Genomic DNA, 19,287 nt, shown 5'->3' on the forward strand with positions numbered 1-19,287 from the left:
AACAGGAAATAAAGAGTGGAAGAAATCTCCTAACTCAGCTATGAGTGGATTGAGTTGCTTCATTTTCAACTGTAAAATACGACAGAGTACAGTATCCCACTTTCCCAGGTTGTGACAAGGGTCATGTGTGGGGATGGTTACAAATACTTCAGGCTTGTGAACCGTAAGGTTTCCTTTGACGTAAATTAGTCTCCCTTTATGCACAGCCCATGTGCAACTCAGTCCAAAAGGCTCTACAGGAAAATGAAGGGGAAAGAGAAATTATGTCAGCCCTCCATTAAATTTGTGAATGTGGGGAGAAGAGAGTTACAACGTATCAAGCATCCAGATACTCTGTGGAAAGTACACAACACTGGGGATAAAGAGAAAACCTGTGTGGGGTATGAACAGATTCAATTTTAGGCCTCTGAACAGATGTATCCTAGAACAATTGCAGCATTTCCCACTTACTTTTCTACTGCAAGGAGGGACTTTTTCTCTGAGAAACTTATTTTCTAGGTTCTCCTTGGCTTTTGTCCTGCTACTGCAGGTACTGAGGAGAGAAGCTGTGAAGGCCCTGAGGGTATTGCCCGTCCTGCCCACCCTCTGGAGCTCCCCCAACCCTGCCCAGGGTCCCAGACCCCATGTCAGTCCCCTGGGGCTATAAGTCCTGCCCAGCAGTGATATCAAGGCATGCCAAGCGAGGCAGCAGGGAACCACTGTTCTCAGTGGATGAAGGATGTCCAGGGACAGGCTGCCATCCCACTGCACATGCAACAAATGTGATTTTGCATTTTTCTGACGTGCTGGTTACCAGAGTTTTTGATCATTTAAAAAAAAGAAAGAGAACAAAAGAAAAGCAGATCTCCAATATCTCCTTGTGTGGAGGCTGACTTGAAATGAAAAGTAGTGAGAATCAAATAAAATAAGTCTAGCCTTTAAGATATGCAGCCTGAGCTAATGACAGCTTATTTTCTTGGTACTCCAGTACTGTGACCACACTCCCTCCTCCAGATAAAATCAACAGAGTTTCATAAGAAATGACAACTCACCTTTCTTGAACTGCTAGTGCTGTTAGCATTAGGCAGAGGAGATAATTTTCTGGTTGAGATGAAAGGCAGAGAGTTGAACAAAGGTTTCTTACCGTTAAGGACAATGCCATGCAAACAAAAGTGAACTTCTTGATATGTGTTGCTGTGACGGTACTGTTGGTGTTCACCAATTTATTGCTGGGGTTATTCTAGGGTAAGAGAAAGAGACAATGAGCATTAGCTTGACTCCAGACTACTGTGAGGCTGATGGCACCAGGGTCATGTGCTGGACCTGCCTGTCTGTGTCTGTGCATGCCTGCCTTTGCTTGTACGCTTTTTAACCTAGAGCCTTCTGAGTACTTTGTACCAGCAAGGCATATTTTCCACTTAAACTGACAGCAACTGCTCCTGTGGTCACTGAGGGTTGAGCAATATCCCTACTTTTCTAAGAAATAAGTCCAATTTAACAAATTCAGTTTTGAAAAGGGTAGTAGCTTATTCTGAGGAAACTCTACATGATTTTTTTTTTTTTTACCTTAGTTTAAAGTTTGTAGCATGTTTTCACAGCAAGAATAGGATTTCATTCCCTTTTACCACAGAGTGGTACCAAACCCGTACACCAATGCAAGCACCCTTAGTGATTCAATTAGACAAGTAGGTAATACAAACAAAGCTCCTGGAACAGCTGGTTCCGTTAATGCTATTTAATGAACAGAACATAATCAGGACTATTAGGTGTTCCACCTTGAACATGGGCTCTGTACTCACATGGCAGCGAACTTTTATTTAAAATAACAAAAGCCCTCTTCCAAATGTCTAATATTGCAAATGAAGCTGAAGGTTTAAAGTTGCCCTCAGGGAACACACAAAACCAAACTAAATGGCCTGTGAAAGGAGAGGATGGGATATCAAAAGCAGGGCACCATTAGAAGCCAGGTAGTTATCATCTGTTGGGTCACCTACTGCATTCACCCTGGAGCTGTTTGAGGTACACAAATATGTGCCCACACTGATAAAAACTGTACCATGAGATGTAGTACAACATTTATTCATCCTTGATGTAACTCAGGTAGCATCTGTCGCATAGTCAGCCTCTTTTCTGGAGTTATTTGTAAGAGAAATAGGAGCTCATGCCAACACACCTTGGGAGTTGAAAAACCAAACATGAGCTCAGTGAAGGGTACACCATTTCACACACATTCAAAAAGCTGATGGAATTGTGCAATTTAAAGCTTTTGTGGTGATCAGTGTAGTGACAGCACCTGGATAGCCCCATGCTCTTGCCTAAATACCTGCTTAGAAGTTTGGGTACATGAAGACGCATGCAGGCAACTCAGAACCTAAAGCAGGAAGCTACTCCCACATCTGCTCTTCTTGGGACTGCCTTATGAAAACATTTTTTTTTCGCACACCTCTTCTTATTTCTTGTGGTTCTGAAGAAATACTTTGCTACTCTTAGTTTTTATATATGTGAAGATACGCCTTGCTTACATTGCTCACCAGTGTTTAAATGAACTCTGAGGCATGGCTCAACTTTCTGACAAGGCTAAAATAACAGATGAAATAAAGCACACCCAAATCCAGCCACCCAAAAGAGCCATGAAGGAAAAGGGCTCTCATTCGTTCTTACCTTGCTGCTGCTAACTCTGCTCTTGCTCTACTCCGCCCTTTGCTCCAACTCTTGACCATATACTCTTTGTTCCTCTCTCTTTCACACTACTTAGTTCTTGGATCAAAACATTATGCAGATTATGGAGTAAAAAGAGTATTTATTCCCATGTATTAATCAGATAAACAGTGTTTATAAGTCCTCTCTCAGCCACTGGTGTTGCTCTGAATTAGACAGAGTAATGGCATTATCACCATGTAAAACAGCAGAGCACAGAACTAGGATACACCTCTTTTCTTTCAGAAAGTCAGCAGTAAGCCTTAATCTGAGTGTACCTGCTAAATAATAATAAAAAGTGCTTCAACCCGGACTCTTCTGAGAAAGCCTCAGCTTAAGGAAACAAAGCTTTTGAAAGGCACGGTGACATGCGAATGGCGTGTGACTGAGGGTGAAGCAATTCTCACAGAGATCTAAAAAACCCACTGTGGTTTCTGGTTTGGTATTTATTGTCTCAAAGGTATGGCGGAGGCATTTGCACACATGGTTGCCAGGACGAGATACCATTTATACTGCTGCTACCTCACTTAGCACATTTTTATGCCAATTTGCTCTTAAAACATACAACTACAATCCCCATCATGTATTTTTTCAGCAGCTAGATAAATGGTGTCTATTTGTGCCTTTCTCTAGCTTTTTCTTCTTCGCATTTGTTCCGCAAGAGCACTGTGAGAAGCTTTTTAACTGAAATAAACAGACAAATCATGGTCTAATCCTGTCACCACTGAAGTTGTCAGCATATCTTCCACCAGCTAAATGAGACCTGAATTTAGGAGTCTTAATCGCTGTCAGTTTTACTTGACAATAGTGCATTTGATTGTGGCTCATAACGGATGGGGTTAGCAGCCCCTGTGTTTCCTGTCACAAACCACTTTTATCTTGCAATTTATTGGTTTTGCATCTGCAGTTCCTTTTCAGCAGCACGATCTGGCTGCATGTTGTATTTTATCTTACAGGTCAGTTTAGCTGGACACAGGCAGGCTAAGAAGTAATGACTGATTTGATTTTTCTTTGTTTTATTTTTAAACTCTCCTTGGAAATACGGTGGATCATTTCAAACGGGGCTCGCTTCTGCTAAGTACATCCTGGAGCAAGCAAATGTTGTTTTCATCAGTATTTGGAGCTAGAAAGTTCAGTTTCTAATTGGTAAATAAAGGGAAGGAGAGGACTTGGCATTTGAATTAAGTGTCACAGGACATGACTGTTCTTTGCACAACATATGGGCTTGTGAGTACCAGTTCTAAAACAGAGCAAAACAAGACCCTAAACAAAATTCATTTTGGTTATGTATTTACCCTGTGCTCAGTTCCACGAGCAAGCCCTGCATTCTCACCTAATTACATGATCAGTACTACTAAAATAATGTATGTTGTCTGTGTTACTGTCAGTCATTTAGCCTTTGCTAACTGTTAACATAAGCAAATGAACCTAAACCCACTTGAGAGATACCACAGAATCTGGAGCAGAGATGTAAACTTGCTTACTCACTGACGGACACTTTGTGAGAAATCACTTCATTAGCTAAGTAGCTACATCACAGTGAATAAGTGAGGACTTTTTTAATCCTTAAAAACACATCACCTATTTAGTCAAAAGATAGCTCAATACCTTGTAACACAGAGCTAAGGTTAAAATCATAAATCAGACAACAGCTTGAAGCCACCTAAACCAATTTAATTTTAACTAGGATTTTAAATCTTATCAGTAGGACAAGGAACAATAGGTACCAAAAGCAAAAGTAAAGAGAAGCAAGACAAGACAATAGATATCCATTAATACAGCCCTATTTAATCTTTGTTTGGTTTATTTTTTAAAGAATCTATTACACTTTATTAAGGAGTCATGAACTGACTTTCTTCATATTTGTTTGGCAGAAATCCCTCTGACATCACTGAAGCCAACCTTAAATCAAAATGTAACAAGGAAAGAGGAGGATCACACATGTGAAACCACATGACACGTATTTATTACACCCCTAATGTAGGCACTCACCTTGTCAAAAGCAGGGTATACCGCTCTGATCTCTGTCAGCCAGCCATAGGGCATGTGTCCCACAGGATACGTAGCTGTCAGAATTGCCACTGCCTATGAAAAGAAACAGGGAAACATGAACATCCAATCTTTGAGCAGAACAGTTAAACTAACATAGATTGTCACTTCCTACTAACGTCATCACCAAATTGACCTTAATACAGTGAGAAACCATGCAGGCGACTGGAAGCTCTTTGTTTCGAGAAGGCTGTCCAAGTGGCCATTATTTGGCCTGGCATTTTAAACTTGTGAAATCTTTTGTGCCATGAAGCTGTGTTACTCAGCTTTGTTGTTTCACCATCACTCTGATACTTCAGGATAGTAGTTAACTTGAGCTGGCATGTGCCCCTCAGCCAGCCAAATACCTCCCTCCCTCACTGCTCCTCAGTTATTTTACCTACAGATACCTGAGTAGCAGAATGCCTTACAGCTCACAGTAGCTTTGGATCATAAGTTATAATTTGAATTTATATATTTTTTACTTGGCTATTTATAAGTAAAACAGGTTTAAGACAGACAGACTACAGAAGAGTAGGCCTCAGTGACAGACTGACTTAGGACACCAAGCTGCTCCAGGGCAGGTGACAAAAAAATACGTTCTCCCATTTTGGTGCTCACCAATGAAAGCCAACAAAAATATTTCCAGATGTCCATTTATACAATGAGAAACAACTCACTGCCTGCAATTTAAAACTAGGCCCTTTTGCACTTTCACAACTACAGTCCAAGAGGTACATTAAAGATATATCCCTCGGCTCCCCCCCCCCCCCCCCCCCATACCTGGATCTCACACAGTCACACCTGGGCACAGCTGTTTATTTGCAGTCACTGGCAACTCCTGAGTGAGTGAAACACAGCATGTGCGTATGACAAGTTAGCAGTGCTGACAGAATGTTTGTTAGGCATCAGCTGTTTGAATTTTCCTTTCTATTTAGTATCTTACAGCTTTGTCTTTCCTACAGAAAAACATGAAAGATTTGCTAATGACTATGCGGATCTAGACATCCTTCCACCAAAGCTGACAGCAAAGGTCCTTCAACTTCTTAAGAGAATAGGTCACTTCATGGTGAGCACTGGTGAAGGCTCTGCATTTCAATCAGAAGTCCGGCTCCCATCAGCTGTAGGAGACTATTGGAGTGATCTGAAATTCCTCAAGAGAAACAGGGTGCATTTCATACTACAGCCAGGAGAGATATTTTTATCAGTGTGCTTCCTTATGTCTCCACTCCATCCCGTGTGATGCACTGACTGCTAACAATAGTTTCACATCAGTTTGCACAGTCATATATAGACATGATAGGAATCAGCGGAACATGGGAGTACTGATGACTGCCCTAAAATCTCCATGACCTCAATGCTCCAGAGCATATGTACCAATATGTAAAGCATGAAATCCTGGGATGTTGGAACTGTCCTGTGAAAAAGTCCTACTGGTCTTGTTGAGGGTGAGGTCCCACTAGGCCCGGCAGAAACACTCATGGTAAGAGTTCAAGCAGTCCTCTTTTCAATGATAGAGAGAGCACTAAACAAAAATGTACTTAAGACAACTTTTTTCTTGTTAGCACAGCTGAGAAGAGAAACACAGAGGTAACTCCATGTCAGTGATCATTTGCAGTAATGGAGAGCACTTTCTTACCTCTGTGGCTGCAGAACTGCCGCCTAGGTCCCGGGAAACAAAAAGGTTGACAATGGGCCTACTTATTCGCTGAGTTGCCAAAATTAACGCCAAAGGCCACCAGAAACTCAGCATCTTCCTTATTGTAGCCTCTCCCTGCAACACATAGGAAAAAATAAATAAGCAGAAGTGGGTTTGAAAAAAACCATGCAGAACTGAAACGAAGCACAGAGAAAGGATTTTTGGTTTTCACACCCATTATCAGTTTGGTACATTAATTTCAACAGTTTTTATGAGGAGCCTAAAATATTTTCACTCATGTTAGTAATACTGATTCAAAGGAAGCTGTGTCATGGATCTCAATAAATAATGCATAAGGTCCCTATCTGCATAATTTGTTCTGGCTACCAGATGAAGATGTGAAAACCAGTATGACATTCGAGGAAAAAGAGGAATTTTGAGACTTTCTTTGCTCTGAAATAAGGGAAGTTCATGATGTACTGTCTTACAGCTCAGTACAGAGGTGTTCAGTAGGCAGCACATCCATACCATGGGAAGCATTGCTCCATGTGCACTGTCTCTGGAATAGTTTTTACAATGCCTCTGTAAGTGAAAATGTTTTCTCCTGCAGGATGGAGAGAGGAGGCGCTTCATGCACTGTGGTTTTAACACAGTATTAGAATATAAAGAGCAAATTTTAAATTATTCAATAAAGCGCAAAGTACTGAGACATACCCCCATTTCAGGCCCACTTCTGTCAGGAATGACATCATGTATGTTCCTGTAGTATCCGAGGCATAACGTGGTACATCGGACAAGTGCTCCCATGTATAAGGACAAGATGGGGATCAAGAGAGGCTCCCTGCACTCCAAGTGACTGTGAAGCAAAATGGCTACGAAAACAACCTGCAGGGCATACAAATAAATGATTAGTAATCTGTCTGTGTTTCTTTAGGGCCAGCATTATCTCTTCTCTGACTCGCAGCTAGTCCATCTGAACCAACAACCATGTGTGACTACAGTATCTATCTGACTTCGAGCTTGTGGCATTTGAAACTTTAGTCAGGGCCCCCTGCATTTAGTCATACAAATGAGAAGAAGAAGAGTTAACATCAGACAGAAGCTCTATTAAACTGTACTTGAAGGTATGGGTAGGTGTCAGACCAGGAGCCATAAATAGGGTAGCATGCAAGTCTGGCAAGGTCTGTCAGGAAGCATGTGGCTGTCACGCTTCCCAGGAGAATGTGCTATTCTGATATGCACTGAGGCTGGAAACATGCTTCTAGGGTCAGCTTCTAAGCATTACTTTTTTTTTTTTTTGCAGGGTGGGAAGCAGTGGCAATTAAAAAGCCAGGTGTGTTGAAGTATTCACTTCAGCAGATAGAAGCAGGAAGTCTCACGTCATCCTACTTTTCTACTTTTTTGAGTGAAATTTCAGTATTTCATTATTCTCTTTTCAGCTATCTGAGCACCACACTGATGTAAATGATATAGAAACTTTTGAGCTAATGAACAGCTCATAATTCAGTCTCATAAGATTAAATTCTCAGTCCAAAAAATGCAAAGGAATTAATATGACATTATTCTCTTCATGAAGTACAGAGCTGATGGTGTGCCTGTTAAATTCCAGATGTCTCTGGATTGGGGGCACAACTGGAAAGCCAACTGTGTTTGGTGCTGTGAGCAGCAGAATCAAGGACAACCCTGCTGGGACATGCTGGCATTCCAGGGAGTTACAAGAAATACAAAACACGTTGTTCAGAGGCAGGTTCTCTCTCTTTCCTTGCTAAAGCTCAAGAAATACTTAAGAAAAATCACACTGTGCAAATATTTATTAGGCAGGCCATGCTGTTTATGAGGGTTTGCAAAAGTGCTGTTCTGAACCCTATAAAAGAATTGTTTTTCAGTAAACAGGAGCAAAGTCAGTCACAAAAAGTGTGTATGTGAAGCTAGGCAAAGAGAATTAGCTACTGCATGTGCATCTATTGCTTGTGCAGGGAGAGGATGTAGGTGTAGAGTTCTGGGGTATGGAGAGTCACAACTTCTTGTCTTCTGGATTTGCTCTTGCTCTGTGCGGTATTTTGTTGAGAGAAGATGACAGGTGTCTTATTCTTCACAGTCCTGGCACCCCACTCACCAACCACTGTTGAAAGGGCATGTGTGCCACGGCCAAAGTAAGAATTTGTTTCTGTTTTTAGCTGTATATGACCCGACATGCATCTAAGGTCAGCAAACTTTGCATGGTTGCAAAGAACAAGAGCAGATCCTGAGGGCTAAGGTCATGTACAGTAATTAGTATTATCTTCAGGGATTTAGCCCAGTATTGTAGAGGGGCAGACCTGCAAAACATAGAATAGCAGCTGATTGAATGGTTCAACCTGGTTTACGGTTTGCTCATATTTAGTGGGAGGAGAATGCTACGGAAAACTGAACTAAGTGCTGCTGACTTCATATTTCCTTTGATGCTATACTGTTATTAGCCTCTTTCTTACCCAGTCATTACACAATTCAGCTGGTAATAGGGCAGTACAGCAACTGTTTTACAGGTGCTGGGACTCTTCACTTAGTAATATTTTTACATATGCTTTAAAAAGAGGGTGGTGTATTGGTTCTCAACTGCTACAACACCGGCCAGCAGCAATGCGTATGAATGTTGTTTTTAGATGTATCTAGTACAAAGCAACAAGATAATTAATACCTCCCTCACAAATAAAAGTTGAAACAACATTTGGTCTCCTCTGCATCACCCAGGGGCTATCACCACAGGTCCCTTCTGCTGCAGTTCTGAGTCTTCCCTTTTTGGACCAGTAACAAGAACAGTGCCATACTGGCACTCAGAAGATGGCTTACATGACTGCATTTCACTGGATTAGACAACATGGGCAAAACTGACGGGTGAACTGGAGAATCAAGCCTTCATTCACTTCCCCACCTACAAGCCCCACTCACGATTTCAGTTCAGCTGTGTGATGCATGTGGGAGAATGTACAGGGAGGAGATCTTGTTTCTCAGCCATTCTGAGACATGACTGTGGAGGTGCTGTAAGACATAGCCCTAGCCCAAAGAATCCTGGTTCCCTTCTCCTGACATTGGTTTGGGACTGACCTGATCCAGCCAATTGAGACCAGCCTAAACCACAGCTGTCAGTAAACAGCCTCCACGTGACAAGCAAGCAGCCAGACAACAGACCACAAGATTACTTCCTCTGTCATGTTGTTCATGATAGAGAAAGAAGGCAGTCTCTGTGCAAGGGAGTACCTGCTTAGGAAAGCATCTAGTCTGTAACACAACAGAAACAATGATTGCTAAGTGGAGTCATTACCTGAGCTATGACATCTGAGATGGAGGCACATCCCACTAGGAAACTGTACTTGTGTTTCAGCAGAATCCCAGCATGGGTCCATGCCTAAAATAAACCCACAGAGGAGAGTTTGGGAAATGATTATGATATTTGTGAATGATTTCAGGTCTCAGAATACTGTTTTCTGATTGTTACACTGTACACAAACAACTTGTAAAGCTATTTTCTACCAGCAGTATTTGGTGTGAACATGGGCAAATGTTAAGCTAGTAATGCAGAGAAAGCACTGCTGCATTCACTTCCTTATTACCAGGGCTGACAGAGAGAATGGGAATAACTTTATAGACTATAGAAATTTCTGAGCAGATCTAACAAGAAATTGCTCCTTCTTTATAAAACAGGTGCTGCACAAGATGGATTATCATACTAAATAATGCAAGGGAAAAAATGTTTATTATCATTCACCAGCTGGATGCACCTCTGAAGTGTAATACTCATTGGCCCACTGAGTTATAGGAAACCCTGTGTGTGTGTGTATATATATACTGGAAGAGAAAACTTAATGATCCAACTTCTTTTTATGGTCAGAGATTGTTTCAAGCAGACAAAGTAGTAGAGAAAGTGGTGGAAGTGTGCTGTGAAAAGGCTGTTTTTTATCAGTTTTACACAGAAGTAGAAGGCATTAAAGACAGCTGTTGTATATTTGTGTTGTGCAGGCCACAAGCAGTAAGCCTGGTGATCCAGGAAGCAGCAGCCCACCCCACATGTGGCTCTCTTTCTCAAGCATTTGAGATAAACTGGACTTAGCTGTGCTTCTAAATATTATGATAAGAAATCTATTTTCAACAAATGTGCTTTGAAAAAATATTGAGCTTACTGCCTGTGAGCTCTGCAAGTGATCTGATCAGTGCTTTCCAGCATGCACATACAGTAACCCTAACAAGGCAACTGAGGTTTTTACTTTTGTTATGATCTCTGCATATCCAACCAGATGCTTTTTCCAGGTAGCAGGACACAACGTGTCCAGGTATATCTAGGGCTACTCTTTGCAAAGGACACACCTTCCTGCTGCCCACCTCCAGCTTCCCACGAGGTAACAGACTTTATGAACTAAGGTCAACAAACTAAAAAGTAACATGAATATTAAAATTCAGTTCTGAATCAGGCACTCACCATGGCATCCATAAAAGGGAAGGCAGCAAGATAAAGGAAGGCCCTCCGAGTTTTACTTCCCACTGATTCATCCACATGGTGCAGCTTATTAATAATGTAATACCCCAAATCACTATATGCTGTAGAGACACAAGAAGAGAAATGAATAATAAAGGTTACATATGGGCTCTGGGTGAGATACTCAGAAGTACCTGAAAGACTGCAATGCCTAGGACATGCATCTACTTAGGAAACAGCTGCAGGGGCTTCAGGATATTACAATCTCACCAGCTGCTGTTTATGACTAAGGAGTGCTCTCACAGTTCTTTTTCAAGTAACCTTTGGCAGAGGAGTGATGACAAATGGCTGGGTTGGGACATGGGTATATTAAGCGCCACATCTGTTTGCTAAATTAGCACACTGGTACTCCAGAAAATCTACTGGTCTTTCATTAACTCAAGGTTCTTTGTTAGAAAAGCTGTTTTCACCAGGCATTCACCAGTGTATTTCATGTAACTTAAAATACCAAAACCATCTACTGGCACTGCATTCACATGACATTACCTGTAAAGCTGCCCAAAGCTGTAGAAGGATACTATGAATTGCAAAGGCATGCAAAAATCACATTCATTATGCCTCTCCCTTACTCTGCCTAATGATCACCTCTGCTGGGACCTGTCAGGGCACTACACCCTACACTGTACAGTCTCTGGGCGGCCCTGACCAGCCTTAGTTTCCTTCTTTATCCAGAGCCCGCAGCTCAGAAGCCACAGTCAGAAGAGGGAACCACTGGAAGTCAGGGGATTGCCACTTCCGACTGCCAGTATTTTATTTCACTGTCCTGTTTCAAGCCAAGATGAGAATTTTTACTGTTGGGCAACACACCTCTTGCCAGGTCTCTCTTACCAAGGCATTGGGTTAAATACAGCACAGATTCAGGGACTCACCACACAGCTCTCTGAAGAACTCCTTATACCTCTGTTAGTACTGATGTTATCCAGCTGTTTTAATAACCCCAGAGTCCTCCCAGTGACCAGGAATAATGAAGAACTATCTATGACTGCAGTCTCTGAACTATGGGAACTTACATGCACAGTTAAAAATAATCCAAATCTTTTATAAACTATGTTTTAGATCTGCATATCATTACTTAGTTTCCTCTATGCACTTGCAATAGCTATTAAAAGAATAATTAGGTTGTAAAGTCAACACTCCAACACAAGTAATGGCAGAATTACTTGTGAATAGGGAACCTTACCTCAGTCCTCTCCCACTTGTGTCTTTTCTAATTATTTCAAATGTTGACATCTATCTGACTTTACATATGTAACAATTATTGTACAGACCTTCATATAGGGTATTTCAGGAAAGTTATCGTTTTCATGCATGCAGGTCACATTATCAGACTGACAAAATGCTAACATTAGTTGCCCAATTCAATCTTTTTAGCCTAAAACTCTAACTCATAAACAAGTGTTTGGAAGCAATTAAAGATGAGTTTAAGTCATCATTGTTTTGTGATGGCTTAGAGATATAGCATGGTTAACAGGACTGAAAAGACTTTTTCAGTCCAAACAAGACAGTGTAAACAAGGTAGTAAAATAGAAGGAGATGGTTTGACAGCCCTGGGAACAGGCATGAGCCTCATTCCAGATATCCAGGATTACCCAAAAGATGCTAAAATGTTAAAAACTCCACCTTTCCCTATGCTGGTCCTTATCTATATGTCTTTTATCTGAACTATGGCTGTTAGACTCGCAGTCTCCCAGTTCACCCAGAAATTCCCAAGTTGCTCAGCCATCCTCCTGAGGCACTCCCAGCCTTGTTTCCTTTTGAATGGGGTTGGGGAAGAACTTTAAACCGGGACTCCAACCTTTCCTCCGTTCAGGGAGGCTAGCTTAGTTCTTGAAGTGTTGATGTGCTTGTTGCAGTCCAGCCACACATCAAGAACAGCCCTTTTTTATTTTTGCATGAATAACCATATACAGATTTTCTCTCATTATTTTGAAAACTCTGTTATCCATGGATTTTTGTGTGGCAACTCCCTATACAAAGCTGCTTTTATGGCAGGGCAGTATGTGGATGTTTCTGAATTGACTTATTTGAATGAAGAAGTTTGGAAGGCTGCTGTGAGGGTTAGATTCATCCATCTGATTCTTAGGTTCTGTTGAAGTTGCTTTATACTTCTCCTGCACAAAAGCTTAAAAACTGCTGCAGGAAACCAAGAAACACACAGAATCAGAGGGGTCAGAGGTTGAACTACTCTCACTTCTAGGAACAGACAGTTCACCAGAGGGTTGTAGTTTATTGGCAGAGCGCTCTCAAGGGACTTGTACCACCACAGCCCACAGCACCACGTTTTTAAGATTTCTAAGGATATCAGCACTGTGCTCTGTAAGAATCCTAGAATCACAGAATTGTTTTGGCTGGAAGTGACCTTAAGATCACCTAGTTCCAACCCCCTGCTACAGGCAGGGACACCTTCCACTAGACCAGGTTGCTTGAGGCCCTGTCCAACCTGGCCTTGAACACTGCCAGGGATGGAGAATTCACAACTTCCTTGGGCAGCCTGTGCCAGTGCCTCACCTGCTTTAAGATTCTTTTTTCTCTCCCCTATCCAGAGAAAAAAAAACAAACCCCAAAAAACCCCAAAACTCTTAACTGCACTTTTTAACGTGATTTTGATTTTAAAATTGTAATGGGAGAGCTTAATAGCTAGTTTTAAAATAGTCAACTTTTCCACATAGCAGTGAAAGCACACAATCACTTCTGCTGATGTCCACAAACATTTCCATCCTCACAAAGAAGGACTCAGCAAGTGAGATTTACTAACAAATATACAGGCATGTGTCTCTGACCTATGAATAAAGCAATTGCTGATGCAATTAGAATTTAACCTTGGCCAACCTTACAAACTTATTGTGAAGCATAATACAAAATTAATAACACAGACAACAGAGCTGAAGAGTATCACATGAATCTAAAGCAGATGGCTCTTCTCATTCCTTGCATCATTTCAACCAAAACAGAGTAGTCCAACCCCAAGACAAGCTGCCTGTTTGCACTCCTCTAATACCTCATATATTTTGATATGTCTATGGCTTAGTTTTGCTACAAAATCTAAGCAGGAATTCTTGCTTTTGACTTTTTCAGTTGAATTTTAAGACACAGAAGCTTAAGAAATGACACTGAGAACTGCATACCTAATTGGATCTCCCCTTCTCTACACTGAGTTCTTTTAACAAGATGATTACTACCATAAATGCCAGACATTCTTAAAACAACTGAACACAATCTTAATAATGCCAGCAGTCTCAATAAATAGCTGTACCGTAGTCATTTTGGAGTTGTCTACTACCCAGCATGTTATACTTACATCATAAAGAAAACAAATAGAAACCCTCATAGGAAGTGATACCATCTACTTCCAGACAGTGACATATGTCAATATTAGCTTTGCTAGAGTGGGAAAAAAAAAATCCAAAAATGTTTTGGGGTTAAAGTGTGTTCTCTTTTGATGCATTCCATTTCATACTTCACTGCCAGTTAAAAAATGAACTTGGAGACTTGAGAAGTAAAATCTATTCTGCTGTTGGTAAGAAAGATGGCTCACATGGCCAAAACTGATGCTGGTCAGGAGTTTGTTCAGCTGAGTGATTTGGGCAGATAGATAAATGCTATTTATAAAAATACAAAAATAAAAAATTGAATGGCAAATCTTCATTCGGAGATGGCACAGGGTACATATGATTCCTTTGTCTTTGATTAGTGTTGTGATTTTTTTTGTTTATAGTAATAAATGAACTAAAAAACCCCCAAACAAACCAAACCATATTAGGAGCATCTCAGGGCAGTCTGCAACCATCTTTTTCTGTGCTCAGCTCTAGTTCCAAAATTGCATTAGTTGATTTTCACAAATCTATCTATGACTGTTGGTCTCTGAAATAGCTTTAGGAAGGGCAACATCTCGAAAGTCTCAAAATTAGCCTGTTGTAACTCAAACTCAATTATTGCTATCCTAAAATCCACAAATGCTTTGATCATAGTCTTCCTTCCTTCTTTCTTTTTCCTGAATACCTTGCTGATAAAGAAGTGCTCCTGCTGTGGGAGAAGGGGCAGCGTCAGCTGGGGAAGCATGTTGTTGCTTTAGCAACGGCCACCTGAAGATGCTGAAGACAGACACATTTTTAATGAATGACATTTCATCATCTTTCAGAAAGAAAGAAAAAAAGCAAGCCTGGATTATATTCTGCTTTGTGTTCCTGTGCTATCATCCTTTTCAGAGCAAAATGTTTAGTACAGGCCATTACAGTGGGCATACTGGAACAAGACTGACTGCAAAAAAACCTCAGGTTATCATAAACGACACTGTTATTTCTGATCTCTAGAAAATTCCAACAGTGTCACTCTGAAAGGGGTGGGATTACACCTATGTCTTGCTTGTTACGCAGATCTTTCATGTAATGCAGTGACCATGCAGGTGGGAAGTTCAAAAGAATCAGCTGAATTGCTTGCAACTGCTCAAGTTTTCCTCTGTGCAGCCTGTGCAGGGACTGGCCCATGCCCGCTAGCTTGTCAGTAATAAACTAGTAAATCACTCTCAGACCACTGTTGACCATCCAGCCTGCTATTGGTTCACCTGGTTACTAAAGATTTTAATCAGGTGTAGTTGGCACCAGGCAAGAATGTTTATCTAAGCAAAGAGGATTTTTCCCCAAAGTCACTTCTGCCTTGTCACTTCCAGAACCTCAGAGAGCTGTGGAAAGTTATTACTAATAAACAAAAGGAAATAATCTTTCTCAGTACACTATTTCTCAGTAAATTAGTGAAAGGCTGAACAATGCTGTTTTATTGCCAAAAACATACGCATGTCTTTCACGACACTAGCGTTAGAAGGACTCAGTACGGAGGGCTTACCAGCAACACCAACAATTGCATCATGTTAGCATAATGTTATATAAACGATTTCTTTCCTCTGTCAAGCTGGCAATTTAGTAAGATGTCAAAAATATGCACAGACAGGCTTAGAGTGTTGAATCCCTTCTCTTACAACCAAATATTCCCACCAAAAGCTAATCTCTGAAATAACAAGATGCTTTAGAGCCTGGCTACACAGCAAGCTTCCCACCAGGAAACCCTAACTGGTGATAGGAGCTGCCCTCAAAGCAGCACAAGGGCAGGAAGGCAGCATACTATCTTCTACTTCCAGATCACAAATGAAACAGCAGATTCAGAAGTACTGTCCTGACCAAGATCTGCAGCAGTATTGTTAAGTGGGATGAGAATATGGTTTCAAATTCCTTTGGTCAAGGTCAACTTGTTTCTTTGTTCTTACTGCCACCTGTACAGGGGAGTGATAGGAACTGTTGGTGAGGACTTTGCGGATATTCATGGGAATGTGGTGTGATGATGACTGAGGGACCCAGAGCTGCGAGTTGGAGTGCTTTGGCTCAGGCAGTCACTCCCACAGAGGACTGCATGAGCTGCAGTGGGGAAGCAGTAGTGGGGAGCTGGTGCTGAAGCAATTAAGCATGAGTCAGGTGGGAGAAATGGTCTGTTTTGATATTATAACTATGTAGAGCCTGCTGTTTGTGAGGAGTTGTGTGTGCAGACTGCAAATAGTCTCTATCACAGCTGGAAATGTGGTGATTCATTGTGGTCACTGTGTTTCTACCACCACTTGTTTTCTTCCTTCCAAATTTCAGTACTCCTCCTTATTTCACTGGGCTTTTTTATTCTGTGTTCCTTCCTGGGCTTCAACAGTCCATGGCAGACAGTCATGTCATCTTCCTTAGCCCCACAGACATGGCTTGTGGAAGAAATTCAGTCCCCTGAGCACTGTTTGTTTCTCTTTTTCATCTGCCGAGCATTGTATTTGGGTCCTCTGTAGATAGCCTGTGATAGGCTTGCACATCCTAGGAGGCTGCTTGTCTGTCACTGGGCTCCTTCGCTTCCTCCTGCTAGGCAGGTTGTGCATCTGTGGGTCAGAGAAGAATAATCAGGACTTGAAACAGGTTCAGAGAAAACTTGGAACATAAAACTTGGCAACATCACCCAGGCAATTGGTGCTGGAATCTGACTAACTCCATTCTGTCAGGCACTCTGCCAGTCTCTGCTGTGGCCTTTGCATATTTTCAGGCATAGACAAGTTAAAATACTAAAAAATATTTTGCAGTCTGCCACCATAAGCAGCTGAAAGACTGTGTGAAGCCCTTTATACGGGACTTTAAAGCATGGTAAGTACAGCCTTCTTTTCTCTTTCTTTCCCCAATATCTGCAGAGAGGGCATTTTAGAGGTTCTGAACTCAGCAGGGCTCTACTTTACAGCAAAGGCAAGATTCTTATCTGGCATGTTTTCCAATGCTTGCCCTGAACAGCTCCCTTCAATAAGAAGTCCCACACAGAAAATCCAGCTATGTCTTTCACCTGGAAACTTAATAGCTGTTCTCTGAATTCTCTTAAAATCTATCATAGCTTAAAATAAAATATTGGATGACTACAAAATATTTCTTTATCCAGCTGGCAAAGCCAAAAACTTTGACCAGCACTGACAGGAAAACAAGTGAGCAACTAGAAGAGCAGCTCTGGGGGCTGAGGAAACATTCCAAGCAAAGAAATATGAGAGCCAAAGGTACAAATGGCCCAAAGTTTATAATACTGACTCAGTAATGCAGGCTCAACTGTAAACATATTGAGGAACTGACCAATGAAAATCAGCACATTAAATTAATTCAAATGTATGAATTCAGCTTATAAAATTAGCAACAGCTTATCCCTGGCCATGGCAAGTGAGCTGTTACTGTAAGCATTTATTATGACTGAAACATAAAGGTTAACAGCACAGGGCTCCTGTATCACTGGTGGAATAGAAGACATGATGGTCAAACAAACTGGACTGCTTGGGAGGCACATAAAGCTGGTGAATATAGCTGGCAGCCTGTTAAAGGGTAAGAGCAGGAGGCATTCATATTTACCAGATGGGTCTTATACCTACTTGGGCAGGAACTGAAATAGTCTATCCTGCTCTTGAGATACTAACAGCCTGATAATAAATGGTGCCTCACTTCCAGGCACTATGTAACTTCACAGCAATTCCAGCTATCACCATCACACACACATGTTCCATCTTTCTGCAGTGGAATGACCCCCTCCTGCTGCTTAACCAATCCAACCCTACTTCCTATCAACCAACACATGCTTCCATAGGCTGTTGCATTACCTCCCTCCTCCCATCCCTTAGACCTCTCAGCTTTTAATATTGTACCTGTTGAATGAAATATGTTCTCTGCTTCTTCCTCCAGTGTCTCCTGTTCCTCTGTGTTGAGGTCCAGAGGCTCTGTAGCATGAACCAGAAGGTGCCGAGTATCTGGTGCATTTCTTGGAGAGGATGAAGTTAAAGTCTTCCAGGTCACATGGCTTTGTATTGCTGTGGCTGATGCTTGGGTTGATATCCCATTTCTCCAAGGTCTCAGAATCTGGCAAATCCTGCAGCTGTCTTACTTTTTATGCTCAGTTCATATCTGGTTGTGTATTTTCTTTGTTTCAGAGTACACTCAGGGCGCTGGTCTCAGTTTGGCGTAAAGTGCTTTTAGTAATTATTTCTCTTACAGATCAACTATTCAACAGAAGTGGGTTATGACTAGCACTAGTAGAGAGTAATACTGATATTTCAATGAGGATGCTGGCACCTACTTGCTTAGGGTTTTGTACTGTGAGATAAATAGCAAAGGGATAGGTACAGAGAGAGTACATGAACAATGCCAGTGAGTTCTGACAAACAGTCCTACCAAGAAAACCTAAACCCATTCAGGACAATACTGCTAGTTGATCCCTAACAGTAAGACTGAACTATCAGCTTCATGCAACTTGTCAACCTTTCCAAAGTTTTGTTCACACGCCTGATTGAAAGAGAGCAGCAGCATGTTTTGCTGCTGGGCACTAGAGCCATGTGGGTGGAATCTGCCACTTAACCTGTTTAAAAAGTAATACAAATTGTGTGGATGGGTGTGACACCAGCCCAAGGGATTTAATCTCTTTTGCATCTTCTGTTGCCCTTAAAAATGAAATCTTAAACCTACAGATTAATCAGTTTGAAAAACAGGCGAAGGAAGCAAATTAAAAGACATTAATTAGACATGAAGTGACCTTACCTATTAAGGTATGAAATACAGCAGCTACAGCGCCAGCCACAACCATGCACAAAACTGCTTTGGTCCTGTCTCGCTTGCTGTTCACAAACACCAGACCTACATTTTTGAAGTCACTCATCGGACCCGTGAAGAACTTCATCAGGGAGTATGCCAGCCCATAGCTGGCCAGCATCTCCACAGCATCTTCCTTGACAGCAGCGATGCCCCGATTCAAGGCCTATTAAAAAACAGAAAGAGCAAATAATGTAGCACATCTGGAAGTGAACCAAACCCAATCTTCAGCAGCTGATTTCTGAAGGACCAAGCGAGTTTTGGTCTCATTGTTTTCATCCTCAGCTGGACCTTTTTTCTCTGGGTTCAGC

At 41.5% G+C, this 19,287-nt stretch overlaps 1 protein-coding gene across 1 annotated transcript in view; it reads right to left on the reverse strand.

The window, feature by feature from the left end:
* Positions 1-19,142, reverse strand: part of ANKH (ANKH inorganic pyrophosphate transport regulator) — a gene marked incomplete at its 5' end in the record, with an annotated part of 39,840 nt that extends 20,698 nt beyond the window's left edge. The window contains 7 exons of the mRNA XM_010011124.1: positions 1,124-1,219; positions 4,669-4,761; positions 6,344-6,478; positions 7,058-7,228; positions 9,645-9,728; positions 10,797-10,915; positions 18,926-19,142. Coding sequence (XP_010009426.1) covers positions 1,124-1,219; positions 4,669-4,761; positions 6,344-6,478; positions 7,058-7,228; positions 9,645-9,728; positions 10,797-10,915; positions 18,926-19,142 — 915 coding nt within the window. The remainder of the gene's footprint in view (positions 1-1,123; positions 1,220-4,668; positions 4,762-6,343; positions 6,479-7,057; positions 7,229-9,644; positions 9,729-10,796; positions 10,916-18,925) is intronic.
* Between the last annotated feature and the right edge of the window lie 145 nt (positions 19,143-19,287).

This window comes from Nestor notabilis, unplaced genomic scaffold, assembly GCF_000696875.1.
Source record: "Nestor notabilis isolate BGI_N333 unplaced genomic scaffold, ASM69687v1 scaffold6013, whole genome shotgun sequence".
Taxonomy (NCBI): Eukaryota; Metazoa; Chordata; class Aves; order Psittaciformes; family Psittacidae; genus Nestor; species Nestor notabilis.